General features: G+C 39.2%; 1 protein-coding gene across 3 annotated transcripts in view; it reads left to right on the top strand.

The window, feature by feature from the left end:
- The window catches only part of GRAMD3 (GRAM domain containing 3), a 44,158-nt gene that overhangs the window by 21,295 nt on the left and 10,188 nt on the right, over positions 1–12,675 (top strand). For all 3 annotated transcript variants that reach the window (XM_014942592.1, XM_014942601.1, XM_014942607.1), the window contains exons 2-8: positions 2,601–2,723; positions 4,787–4,883; positions 5,177–5,243; positions 7,142–7,245; positions 11,233–11,328; positions 12,323–12,394; positions 12,515–12,595. In XM_014942592.1, the coding sequence (XP_014798078.1) occupies positions 2,601–2,723; positions 4,787–4,883; positions 5,177–5,243; positions 7,142–7,245; positions 11,233–11,328; positions 12,323–12,394; positions 12,515–12,595 (640 nt within the window). The remainder of the gene's footprint in view (positions 1–2,600; positions 2,724–4,786; positions 4,884–5,176; positions 5,244–7,141; positions 7,246–11,232; positions 11,329–12,322; positions 12,395–12,514; positions 12,596–12,675) is intronic.

Here is a 12,675-nt window from a genome sequence, read left to right as displayed (position 1 = left end):
GATTCTGCAGATACTTTAAAGACACCTGCTAGGAACTTCTAAGCTGCGTGAGCTATAGATACCAGAAGTGTAAGGACAAATCCTTGTCTAGTTTTTCATTATGTGAAGGGGGCATATGGGAGGAAGGGTGAAGGACAGACACAGCAAAACCAGTTGCTACTGTCAGTGGTATGTGTTACACAGGTGAGTCTCCTCATGCCTGAGATGTTGTGCAGGAAACTCTTGCTGTGTTTGGGTGCGTTCTCCCAGTTCTCAGCTGCAGAAGATGACCATGGAGAGGTGACCAGGCTGGCATGAGATAGTTCAGCACTTCCACATACAATAGTCAGCAAGATTAGTGTGGTGAGATGCCCCAGCACTCCGCCATCTGAAAGTAGCTAGAGAGGACTTCAGGCAGTAGAGGTTCTGGAATAGTAATGGTTAACAGGAAAGACAGACAGGAAGAACAGTCTCATAGGCTTAACTGTGAAGTAGGGATTAATTTATGGGTGAGGGAAAAGGGAATATGAGCAGCAAGTAAACAAAGTCTTTAGGAGCAACAAAACATCTAAGCATGCCGGCAGGTGTAAGTGAACACTACATCTTGTGTTCTAGGTAATGCAGAGGTGGGGGTGTGACAGGCTGCTTTGATCAGTCGATAGCATTGCTGTGTAAGAAGAGCAGGCTGCCCAAGGCAGTGGTGGACAACCAGTCAGGGTCCAGGCTCAAGCCTCTATATCTTAAAAATACTGCTGTGTTGTGCAGTCTTACTCACTTGAGAATTTCCATGGCATGCTGCTCTTTTGAAATGCAGGTGTGACAGAATCTGACAATTTTGCCTCGCCTTGTTCCTCATCCCACTAATGTCTGGTGTTCTCTAGCCTCCCTTGAAGCACAAGAATTTGGAGAACAAAAAAATAACTGATAGCAAAACTCTGACCAAGACATGTGTGGGTTTTGCAGACTTTTGGAATACAACTTTCTCCATGCTTGCGGGGTGGACCTTGGATTGGCAGTTCTCTCTACTTATAATGTTAAACTGTGTAAAGCTGCTTACGTGGGTTTTTCAGGCAAAAGATTGTGTTCTGCTTGAATTTCCCATTTAATTCTAGTTTATGTTGGCTGAAAGTAGAAGCTGGTGCCTTGTGATCTGGCAGAGCCAATCCAAAAGTGAAGCAGTGGGGAAGCAATTAGTTTTTTCCCCATTGACTTTATTAGTGCTGTAACCCTTTCGAGTATCCACAAAGTGTGAATTAGGAAGTGTCAATTCACTTGTGAAAGTGGGCTTGTGGTGGGGAGTGCTAAGGGTTGAGGAAAGACTAGATAGCTGAATAGTTGCTGTTTGTAAACATAGACCTTGATAACAAGTCCCAGCACCAATAAGGTAAAACTCCATGGCTTTTGTCCTGTGACATAGTCTAGTTTAGCTGCGAGGTAGGATACCAACTCATTAGATCTCAATTTAGATGTTGTGAGATGTATCTTCTGATCTTATTCACCAGAGTGTAAACAAAGCCATGGAGCTTTTGATAACCCTTCCTAAAAGAAAATAGATTGTTAGTCTGGGAATCTCTTGTCGGCAAAACTTTTGTCTTAGTAGGAAAAGAAACTGTAAAGACACTGTCAGATGATGGCAGTGGCTGTGGTGTTGCTGTAAAATTGCAGAAATTAAAGTTTATAATGAAAGGCTCTATAAATGAGGTCATTCAGGCCAGGCATTAAATTAACAGGCAACATATTTGCCTTTCTTATGTTAATGCAAAGAGCATCCTGTAGTCTTTCTGAGGCTTTAATCTTTGAAGAAGGAGTGTGTGTGTTTTTGTAATGTCTTATTTTAAAGTATTGTCATTCTTCAGATCCTGCTATTAATGACAGCTTCTTTTCCTCTAAATTTTCTGAGCTAACATTTTATTAGAAAATTATGAAAAGAGAAGCCAGGAAAAGTCTCTGATGGCACATCTCTCAGCCCTCTGACTCTAGTTCCTTAGCGTATATTTCTGAGGCAGTGGCATATGCTGTGAAAGGGCAGTGCACTGTGGTGGCCGTGCTGCTTCTGTGAAATAAACCCAGCACTTTTGAAACTTTGAGAGGACCTTTTATTGTGAAAAACCTGCAGGTGGACTCTCACAGAAGAGGTAAATGAGAGGCAAAATAGGACCCAGCTTCCTCTTTCTACCTTGAGCCGCAAATAATCTGCTGAGCACTAGGTACTGTCATGCAGCATGTTTTTCTCCCAACTTGTCAATCAAATGGATTTCCATTAGTCATTGAATCTGAGTACTGGACTTGGAATGCATTTTTCCTAAACAAGGCATTCTTTTTGGAACAGAAGCTACGGCTACAAATTTTATGAGCACTGAAATATCCATGGCAGTATTTCAATTTTCCGCTCGTCATTGCTGAAATTCCAGTACTGGAGCTCAGAATGCTGTTCAGATGTATAATATACTGTTAAGTCAGTAGATGAAGTCTTTTCAGGACCTTAATGCTAAAGATACGTCATAGTTTTGTTCTTTTATATGTGCTGTATTGTCAACATGTTGCAGTGGCTCTTAACATGAATATGAATCCTACAATGTGTATGTTTTTTTTTTTTTTTTTTTTTTTTTTTCCCTTTGCAGTTCAGATGGAGAAAATGGAACAGATGAAAAAAGAAAAGCAGGAAAATCACCTCCTGTGTTGCTGCACACCACTAGTGCTGAAATGGAATATTTTGATTACCGGAAAAAAGTTGATGTTGCTAGGTAATGTCAGAAATGCTGTCAGTTTTCTTCTAGGCAGATAATCAGAATCGTTACAACCCATTCAAAAAGCTACACTGAGTGGCAAGATTTATCTGACGTCCAGTTTTGTGTTTAGCTTGCACGCTATGCAAACAAACAGGAATCTGAGCCACCTTCTAGGGGCTGCTCTGTCAGTCAGAATAGTGGGAATTCAGGTTTTGGGCTGGTTTAGCTTCCCTGTTCTAGGAGGAAAAAATACATTGCACTGTTTGGTGCCACTGCTAGTTACATCCTTTTGACAGGCAGTCAAACTGACCTGCAGTTTGGATCCTGCACTGTTCCCAGAGCATTTTTATGCTGAAATATTGATTGTTCATGGTAAAGCAATGACAGAAGTTTTAATTTTAGACTGTACTGTATATTTCATCAGATTATTGTAATGTCTGCAAAATCAGGCATTCTTCCTTTGTTGGAGAACTGGGATGCATTTCAAACGCTCCTAAAAGAAAATTAAATAATACTAACATCCTGCTTGGAGGGCTTGAGTACAAATTTTGCATTCCTTTCTCTTTGTCAATGGAGCAGCCAATGCAGAAGTCAGCAGTCTACCTGATACTGTATTTGATCACAAGGCAGATATTAAAAAAAAATCACTTAATTTCCTGAAGCATCTTTGAGGAGACGCTACTTGAAGGAAGATGCGATTACTTTTTTTTTTTCTTTTTTTTTTTCTGTGATCTCCATCTTGTCTTACCTCTCACATACAATGTAATTGACTGTGTGCTGGTGAGGGTTTGGCATAAGTTTTTTGTAAGGCTCACAGTTCATTTCAGTTTGACCTGTACTTCACACAGGTAACACAAATACACGTACACATGTATTTCAGAGGTTTTTTTTTTTTCTGTGAGGGACCACCTGAGATATGCAGCAAGTCCCCCTGCTCTCTAAATCAACAGTGCTATGCAATCTCTTCCCTAAATCCAGCTGTATCCCCATTACACTTGGGTGTTCTCTTCCTCTAATCCTTACAGGTTTTACTGGAAATCCTGAACCTTTCAAGTTTAGGAAAGTAAGGACTTATTATGCAGGATAAGGTGCCATAGTGGAAACTTCTGTAGCACCTTTCTCTCCCCATTTAATCTTTAGCACAATGTATTTTTCAGGTCATTCAGTATAGGAGTCCTGTATTGTGTTTTTCCTTCTGTTCTTCAGTCTGCATCTGAAGGTTTCTAAAAAAGAACTACCTTATTTTTATTGCCTGTTGATATGCTTTTGTTCTGTGTTAAATAATTCCCAGGGATAATGTTCTTCTCTTCCTAATTTATGAAACACTGTTGTCCCACCTCTGGTTTTGTGTTTCTGAGCAGTCCATGCCATTAATTTCTCCTGTATAAAACAAAAGTTATTTTTCCAGCCACCCACAGGTACTTTCCTCTGTACTTGTTCTACTCTAGAACTGTTGGCTTTGGGGTTGGTTTTCTTTTTCTGATATGCATGGCTAGAGCCATACAGGTACAGCTTTTCCTGCAACTGGCACTCACAATTCCCTCTCATCTCCTCTAGGACTGCTGGCTATCCTAATGATTTCATTACACTAATTACACAGTTCATAGCCATCCTCTGACTTATGCACCTGTATTTGTTCTCTGTTGCACTTTCCAAATGATCTCACGTTTTATAGTACAAGTTGCTCTCTCAGCTACTAAGTTTTATCTTACTTTATCTTGCGTTAATAGGTAACATGCTTAGTGTTAGTGTTTTACATGCTGCCCAGAAACAAGCGACCATGAAGCTAAGCATTTTGATAATTCACTAAGTTGTAAAAATGTCTTAAGCTTTTTTTTTTCTTCCTTACAACTAGTAATTTAGAGTATTACTTCTTAATTAAAAGAAGAATTTCAGTGAGGGATAGCATGGTTTAAGAATAAGATATGCTTGTCTTATTGCTGCATAATCCTTGATGAATCCAGTAATAGTTATTAAAGGATTAATATGTTTCATGGAAAAGAGCGTCCTGTTGATAACTTACCAAGACTAATGTACTGTGGCCAAGCTTATATGGGATGTCTTTTTTTAATCTTCAGGACAAAGAGCAGCACAGATAGTCCACTCCCAGCAATGGATATCAAGAGTGACTCCAAGCTTGAAAGGAAACCCTCCCTCAAACGTCCCTCAAATCAGGTAGGGCAGAGGATGGACTTGTTTGTTTATATATAAGTAAGAGTAAATACAAAACTGCTGTAGAGCCCCCTTGTTAGCAATATTATAGTTTGTGGTTGTATAAGGACATAGGTTCCTTTTTTATCATTGTGTTAAGGTCTGGGCAAAGCAGGATACAGACTTAATAACGACATAGCAAAACAAGTGGGCAAAATAAGAAGGTATTGGGAGGACAGGAAGTGGAATGGGTCACTTGATTGTAAGAATATCTAATAAGGCATGTGTCTCTGGGTGTGGGGCTTTTTGTTTTTTAGCTGAAGGCAAATGCACACTTTCATAAGCTGTTTGTAGATGTTCCCATTGATGAACCACTGAAACAAAGTAAGTACTAACCCCCTTGTCATTGCTGGCTGTGGATCTAAGATAATGTTGTTACCTGCCTACTGTGGTGATGTACAAGAGGGACTACCTAAACTTTAGAAACCTTAAACTCCAGCAGCCTAGAGCTACAGGGCCTCCATCTGCATGTGGTGGGTGTTTTTGTGGTAATCTTGCAAATCTTAAATTGTCAGATGTTGGGCATCTTTGGGGATTGTAGCTTGCTTTGCACTTCCTAGCAGAGTAACTTAGCGCAACGTTGTTCTGGTATTGAAGCTTTCTTACTGAAGTCTCTCCTTAATTTTGAGACAGCACTGGTCAAGTGACTAGCTTGAGTTTTTGCTCTTGATGATGCTTTAATATTTTAAATATTTTAAAATGCTGGTGCTATTTTAAAGGAGAAGCCTCGAGCACGCACACCCCACTCAAGGAGTGGCACACACACCACCCGAGTCTTTCCCTGCTCAGACCAGGGTCCCTTCACAATGCATGACCCCCGAGAGCCAACGGGTGCCCCTTCCCACTCCTCACACACAGAGTCACTCTCGGGTGAGACCCCTCCTTCTTCAGGCTCACTCTAGGGCATGACCCCCGAGAGCCAACGGGTGCCCCTTCCCACTCCTCACACACAGAGTCACTCTCGGGTGAGACCTCTCCTTCTTCAGGCTCACTCTAGGTTTCCTGCAGCAGAGTCTCAGGCATCAGATTTTATAAAAATAAGTAATTTAATTGAAAGGTCCAGCAGCAGGGTCAGCCTGGGCTGGGTGCCTCCAGAGAGGAACCTTGAACAAAGAAATCCCTGGGCAATGACATCCTTCTGATCTCTACACCCGCCCCTCAGGCACTCTTTGGGTCTTTCAGACCAATGGTGATTTTTGGTCTGGGGTCTTCTAACGCCTTCTGGGATTTTTTTGTGTGTCCAGGCAGGCCATTGGCTGCTCTAACCTGTTGATGTGCAGTCTCTGCTGGGGGTTGTCACCTCTTTATCTCCTGGTTTACGCTTCTCATGCACCTGCACTCCCTGGCAGAACGTGGGGAACGGAAAAGTCCTAGACTTTGGGGAAAACACTGCCAAAACATCAGTGTGTTATCAGTATTTCCCTCATACTAAAAGACTAAGCTCAGCACTGTACCAACTGATAGGAAAAGTACTGAGAAAATTCATTCCATTGCATCCTAAAGGCTTCAGGAAATCTAGCAGCTCATGCTAAGTAAAGCTAAGCACACAGCATAAATCACACCATGTTATAGCCCTAAGTAATTTATTCTCATTAGAATTTAGTTATTTAAGCTAACCAACTAATATCTCTCAACATAGGAGAAGGACTTAAAGATTCTACTGTTCTTTGTGTTAGTTATAACAAGTGAATTCTACGTAGATACATATAACAAATGTTTCTTGAAAGGAATACAAGGAAAGCAGTTTGTGAGTAAGAAATGGCTGTGAAGTAAAAGCAGTATTACTTTACATGTGTCATACTTCTGTTGGTCATCTAGACCAGGCAACTGCTATAGAACTAAAAATTTAAAGCCTAAAACCTTTCATTAAGCTCTTTACATTTACATAGTATAGTTACCTGAAAGCTAGTCAAAAAGTTTATAGGAAAGGAAAGGAAGGATTTTTCTCTCAGAAAGGAAGGATTCTTGGTTTCTGGGACCTGGTTGCATGTTACTGTGCATTTCAGTCTTTGTTCTTGAGATATTTTGAGTTTGAATTTAGGCCAGTGAAATCTATTGAGCATTAAACTTATCAAGTGTTTCAGGGTCTGACAATGTTTATCAAAAGTTACAAACCTAAACATACCATGGCTTTTAAAAAAGAGCAAAACAAAAGCTAAATTTGTAACAGTTGTCATGGGTTGTGGTTACCTTAAAGATTATAGAGTATCTATTTGTTTCAGGCTTTACCTGTGCTCTGCAGAAAGAAATTCTGTACCAAGGAAAGTTATTCCTTTCTGAAAACTGGATTTGCTTCCACTCCAAGGTTTTTGGTAAAGACACGAAGGTTAGTAAAATCTTTATGTGCAGAAGAGTAAAGCTATCCCTTAACAATCTGTTCATCATCAGAAGTTCACATTATTATGCAAAGCTAGAATACTACTAATGCTTCTAAGTATTGTTGAGTGCAATCACTGTTCAGAAGTGGTGCCTGAAAGTCACCTTAGAACTGCAGCATTATTATTAAAGATTGAGTTTCTCTTTTAAGTACTTCCTGTCTGAAAAAAACAGATGAAAGAATCTGACATGCGGGGGTGAGAGCATTGCCAAGCCCTCATACCATAAACTGTACAAAAAGGTCTCTCTTCAGAGAAGAGGAGGAGGAGGAAGGAAGGCTGAAAAGTATAAGCACTACAAGAATGTTGTCGGGGTACTGAAGGGAAGGATTAAGCATATTAAGACAATTAAAGAGGAAGAACTAAAACTGGCTTCTGAGTTGAGTGGGAAAGGTCTTTGAGGGATTCTTCTACCACTCCTGTTCTGCGTGAACAGAGAATGGGGAAAGAAAAAACAGTTTGCTAGATTTTCACTTTTCAGCCCAATATGAAAAGCATGAATGGGACATGAATAGTCAGATCCTAATTTACAAGTTTTATTTGTTCTTGGTGCAGATATGTCTCATCTATGGCTTGGGCCTTTATGGTGAATGATATGCATACGGATAGAAATAAAACCTTCCCAGAAAGATTTGTGTTCTAGTTCTGTTGATCCAGAGCTTTCGGAATGGTTTTCTTTGTTTATGTGATCTCTGCTTTGTTTTTGTGCTTTTCTTGGGAAACAGCTCAATTTCCTGCAAGGACTTCATTGTCCTCTTTCTCGGATACTTCCTTGAATAAGGTTCCTGGTTAGATCCAGACCCTTTGTCAGTGAATTGGGTGCTGAAACCAGCTTAGGAGTTGACAGTGTCTCACTTCTCTACTGTCAACCGTTTTGATGGAACACCATCTCTCTTTGAAAGGGATTTTAAGAAGGTGGGGTAGGCTTAAAGAACACTTGAAATTATTAACAACACATCGTTCATGCTGATTTTGTGGGTTATTATTTTTTACTGCTTGGCTCAAGAGAATGAGTTATCGTTGATTCCCATTTAATGGATTCTGTTAGTCACAGGCAGTACATTAATGTGGATGGAAAGGAAATAAAAATTAACAAATGGTTGGGTACTGGCATTCATAATTAGTTATATTGGCAATTAGTTCAATTAAAATTGAAGTGGCTGTACTAGCAATCTCCTGTTTTCCACAAACCAATGTGGCTACTTCAAACAGTGGGACAGCTTTCCAGATTAAAACTAAGCTAAATGTATACAAAATTGTAGTCTATTTGGTAGACTTCTACTAGAAAGACCTGGAAAAAAAGATGAAGAATGGTAGTGATAGTACTAGAAAATTAGCTTTGTCAACAGGGTTTTAAATGCAGGAATATATACATATTTATGTATACGATGAAAAGGGAAAACATTACAATATAGGGAGAATAGACACTGTTTATAAATGTGGCTATAGTGAAATACCAAATTATTCAATTATGTGGCATTGTTTTCAGAAACATAGTGGGTAAAATGAAGAGTGAAGAGGATAGGCCTAATCGTTTTTTTCCAGCTGCCTTCCCCTACCCCTGTAACACACATTTAAAGGTTTTTTCAGTCATATGCAGAGAGCACAATTTTTTAGGAATACCATGAACAAAAAAGCAGGAAAATCAGGGATATAATGATAAATAACGTAATGGGAGGCAGAGGAGGAAATCAAGCTTGAGAGTAAGAGGAACATTCTTAGCAGTGGGGTACACTGACAAAGCTTCCAAGACCCACAACCTCTATTGCTTAGGACTTGTAAAACAGTTTAAGCTCAGCGATAAAGTGTTTTATTGTGAGAAATAGCAGGTCTACGCATTCTAATAAATTTTGCAATGTGAATTCTTCCACCTGCAGAATTTTTTTTGTAGAAAGCTTTTGTAGAGGGGATAGCCATGCAAGTCAGGAGATTTCAGTCTGCAGCATAAACACTGTGCATAATCAAAAGTAAAAGATTGCTTCTGCAGGATTGAATAGGCTTTGAAAGACATCACTGTGTTTCCAGGTAGTTCTGTTTTGGCTATATATATATATATTGACCTTGAGTCTTTCCTGGAGGTAAGCATTATCTTACTGATTTTAGTTACTTTCCAAGTTGCCTGCCAGTAAACCTTGTTTCCTGAAATAATTATTACTCCAGATAGAAATAAAGTACTTTACAGTGATTTTACCATTTTAATCTAATGCTGGGGTAACAGTGCAGTAAGCAAGTACTTAATCCCACTTAAGTACACTTTAGTCTTGATTACAGTAATGTTATCTATCAAAATTGCATGCAGTAGAATGCCATTGACATCTCTGATTTAAAGTTCTTTGAGGTGAACTGAACCAATTAGAAAATTTCTAAGCTGCCTTTTTATCATTAGTATTAGCAGGATTTGTGCTGAAAAAAATCTTCTGGTTTGTTTTTGGCTTTTTTTGTTATTTTGTTCTGTTTATTTTAAAGATTCTATTCTGGTTACCTGAGGATTCTGAGTTTTTCTTATTAAACACACATCGTAGCTTCTCCCATCTCCCCAGTCTCAGAAAAAGCTGGGAAAAGCATTGAAAAGTATTGCAAAAACTTTGTGATACAAGTTTAAGAAGAAAAGGTGTAGTGTTTAATACTCATTTACAAAAGGTATGGCTTCTGAAGCAGTAGAAAGAGAGTTGACATGTTAAAAAAAATCAGTAGAACAAATTATGACCGGATTTACAGATTCTTAGACCCAGGCCTGGGACTAAGAATAATTAAAATTGTATGACTTGGGTTAGTTTGGTGTATTTCTGCCAGCACGCTTTTTTAACAAAAGTAAGTACCAAGTGAAGAGTGAGGTTCTAGCCGCTAGATGACAAGCAGATACTTGACTAGCCATGCTTCAACAATGGTTGGCAATCTTGTGCCCAGACTCATGTACACAAATACATTTTTTGTTACCTGAAACAATCTTTCATTTCATGACTTTGTGTTGCTCTTCTGAACAAAAGTTAACAAGGCTTTATGAAACTGTGCACAGAGAAACTTTGTTCTTCTTCTGCGCTGACAAATGTTTTTAATTCAGGTCTGTGATTTCTTGTTGAATAATCTTTGGACACTTTTCATCTTGCTTCCAAATTTTTCAGGTAGTTGTGACTGTGTGCCAAAGGAATTTTTAACAGGACCTGTATCTTAATCATGTGTCGGCAGGATTACTGTATTTGCCTAACTCACTAAGCTCTAGGCTTTTCAACTGAAACTCAAACCATGTGTTTGGTCCTTTGAACTATGGAATTTACCAGAAGAGCCCATACAGAATACCTAAAGTGAAATACTCCAAAACTTAGTAGGCATTAAGCTAACGGGGTATATAAACACAATGCAGGAATGAAAATTGATAATTTTTCAATGTAAATGTAGACAGTCTGGATGGCACACACAGGAATTGGTTTGAGTAGGTCAGTGGCTGTGTGAGTATTGGATCTTTCATAATTACTGAAGGATGAGCAGCTGTTTGCTCAGATGCTTGTTGCAGACGATAGGATCTGTAGGCGGTGAGGAGACTTCAATGTTCATTCTTCAACAAGCCTCTCGTCTCATGTGTTTTGAAATGTTTTATTTCTAAACGAAGAAGCCTAGCTTTAAGACTGGTTTGTTCTGCAGATCTACAGTGAACTAAGCCTGTAGTCTTGTAAGAGTCAGAGGGATTGGAAAAGGATGACACAAAGGCCTGTATTGGCATCTCATAAAAGCACAATTAAATATAGTTAAGAAATGGTAATAATCTGAAGCCATACCTATGCCAATGAAATACTAGTAATCATGGATGTAGTAGAGAAATCTTGAAATGAAGAATGCTGAAGGTCTGGCTTATCACAGTTGGTAGGCTGGCTCCTTGTGAAAGAATGTGCAGATGTGTATGGGTGTTTTGGGTCTCTAACACTACATTGATCTTGTTTCAGATTAGTATACCTGTGCTCTCGGTGACACTTTTGAAGAAAACCAAAACTGCCCTTCTTGTGCCAAATGCTCTGATCATAGCAACAGTCACAGACAGGGTAAGTACTGGTAGAGGGCAAAGATGGTGCACTCTGCTTGCTTTCTTTTTCATTTGTTTTCTACTTTATTTTTTTGTGATCCCTCCTTATTGGTTGTAGTATGAGCAATTCTTGAAGGTGCTAAGTAGCCATTTAAACAGCTATAGAAATTAGTCATATGTAGGCATTTAGACTTAGGACCCTGGACGATCTGGTTTCTTAGAGAATGATCCTAGCCTCTTCCGCCTTCTCTCTTGTGACAGGCAAGGACTATTTTTTTCCCTCTAACCCTGTCTTTTTTCTTTGGATCTAGAGTAAACAAAGCTATGTAGAACTCAGTGAGAAAATAAGAAACAGAATCTCTGGTTGCCACCTGCTCCCTGTAATCAATAATTCCCCATTATCCAAGACTGTAGAGTAGTAGCATTGGGGGAACTGAAACAGCTGGGTCAGGAAGTGCATGCACAGAGAGTTACCTGCCTTGTTGGCAGCTCTGACAGTATTCTTTCATTTACTTGTGTCTCTCACCTGACCAGCTGTACCTTAGATGCACAAAATATACTTGCTTCCAGTGATACTCAGAATAGTAGTAACATCAGTCAGTAGAAAATCCGATTATCCTAAGAGCAGCTCTAGAAACAGCCTGTTTTCATTGTAGAAATATTTTGTGGATGCAGGAGACTGTACAAAAAATGAGTTGTTTTTTGTTTGTTTGGTGTTTTTAAAGGGTAGGTAAAACATAGTTTACAAAGTCTTTTTAAAAAAAGAAAAAAGCAGATCTGGACCATGCTCTGGTTCCTGCAGGAGAATATGGTAACTTTTATGTGCCTGTTATGTGCTCCTTGTGATTAATTGCAGGTCATAGGCTTAGATGGAGTGAAGCTTTTTCCTGCTGTACAAAAGCTCTTGAAAATAGTTACTTCATCAGCAAAACAACCTAACAGTTTTATTTAGATAAAAGGAAGCTTGTACTGTATGCCTTTTCTCAAACAGTTCTGGAACTTTTGTTTTTCAGTACATGTTTGTCTCCTTACTCTCCAGAGATACCACCTACAAGCTGTTAAAATCTATCTGTAGACATCTTGAGGTAAGTACTAATGGGAGGGAAGATGGTATATAGGTTCCTGTTCATTATTATTGTTTTTCTGGTTTTAAATGCTACGTAGTTTCTGAGTGTGTTCCTCGTTAACATTTCTGCTTTTTTCAGGATACAAGCATGGGCAACAGTCCAAATCCCTCTTCTGCGGAAAACAGCTTCAGAGCCGATCGTCCTACAGCTCTGCCTCTGGTAAATGGCTGAAATGTTCCTTCATTTGTTGCATGGTATTTTTCATTGCAAGAGCTACTTAAAGTGGCTAAGAAGAAGAA

Source organism: Calidris pugnax, unplaced genomic scaffold (genome assembly GCF_001431845.1).
Source record: "Calidris pugnax isolate Ruff unplaced genomic scaffold, ASM143184v1 scaffold59, whole genome shotgun sequence".
Lineage (NCBI taxonomy): Eukaryota > Metazoa > Chordata > Aves > Charadriiformes > Scolopacidae > Calidris > Calidris pugnax.
The sequence above is the reverse complement of the archived record's forward strand: the minus strand, read 5'-3'. Positions and strand labels throughout refer to the sequence as shown.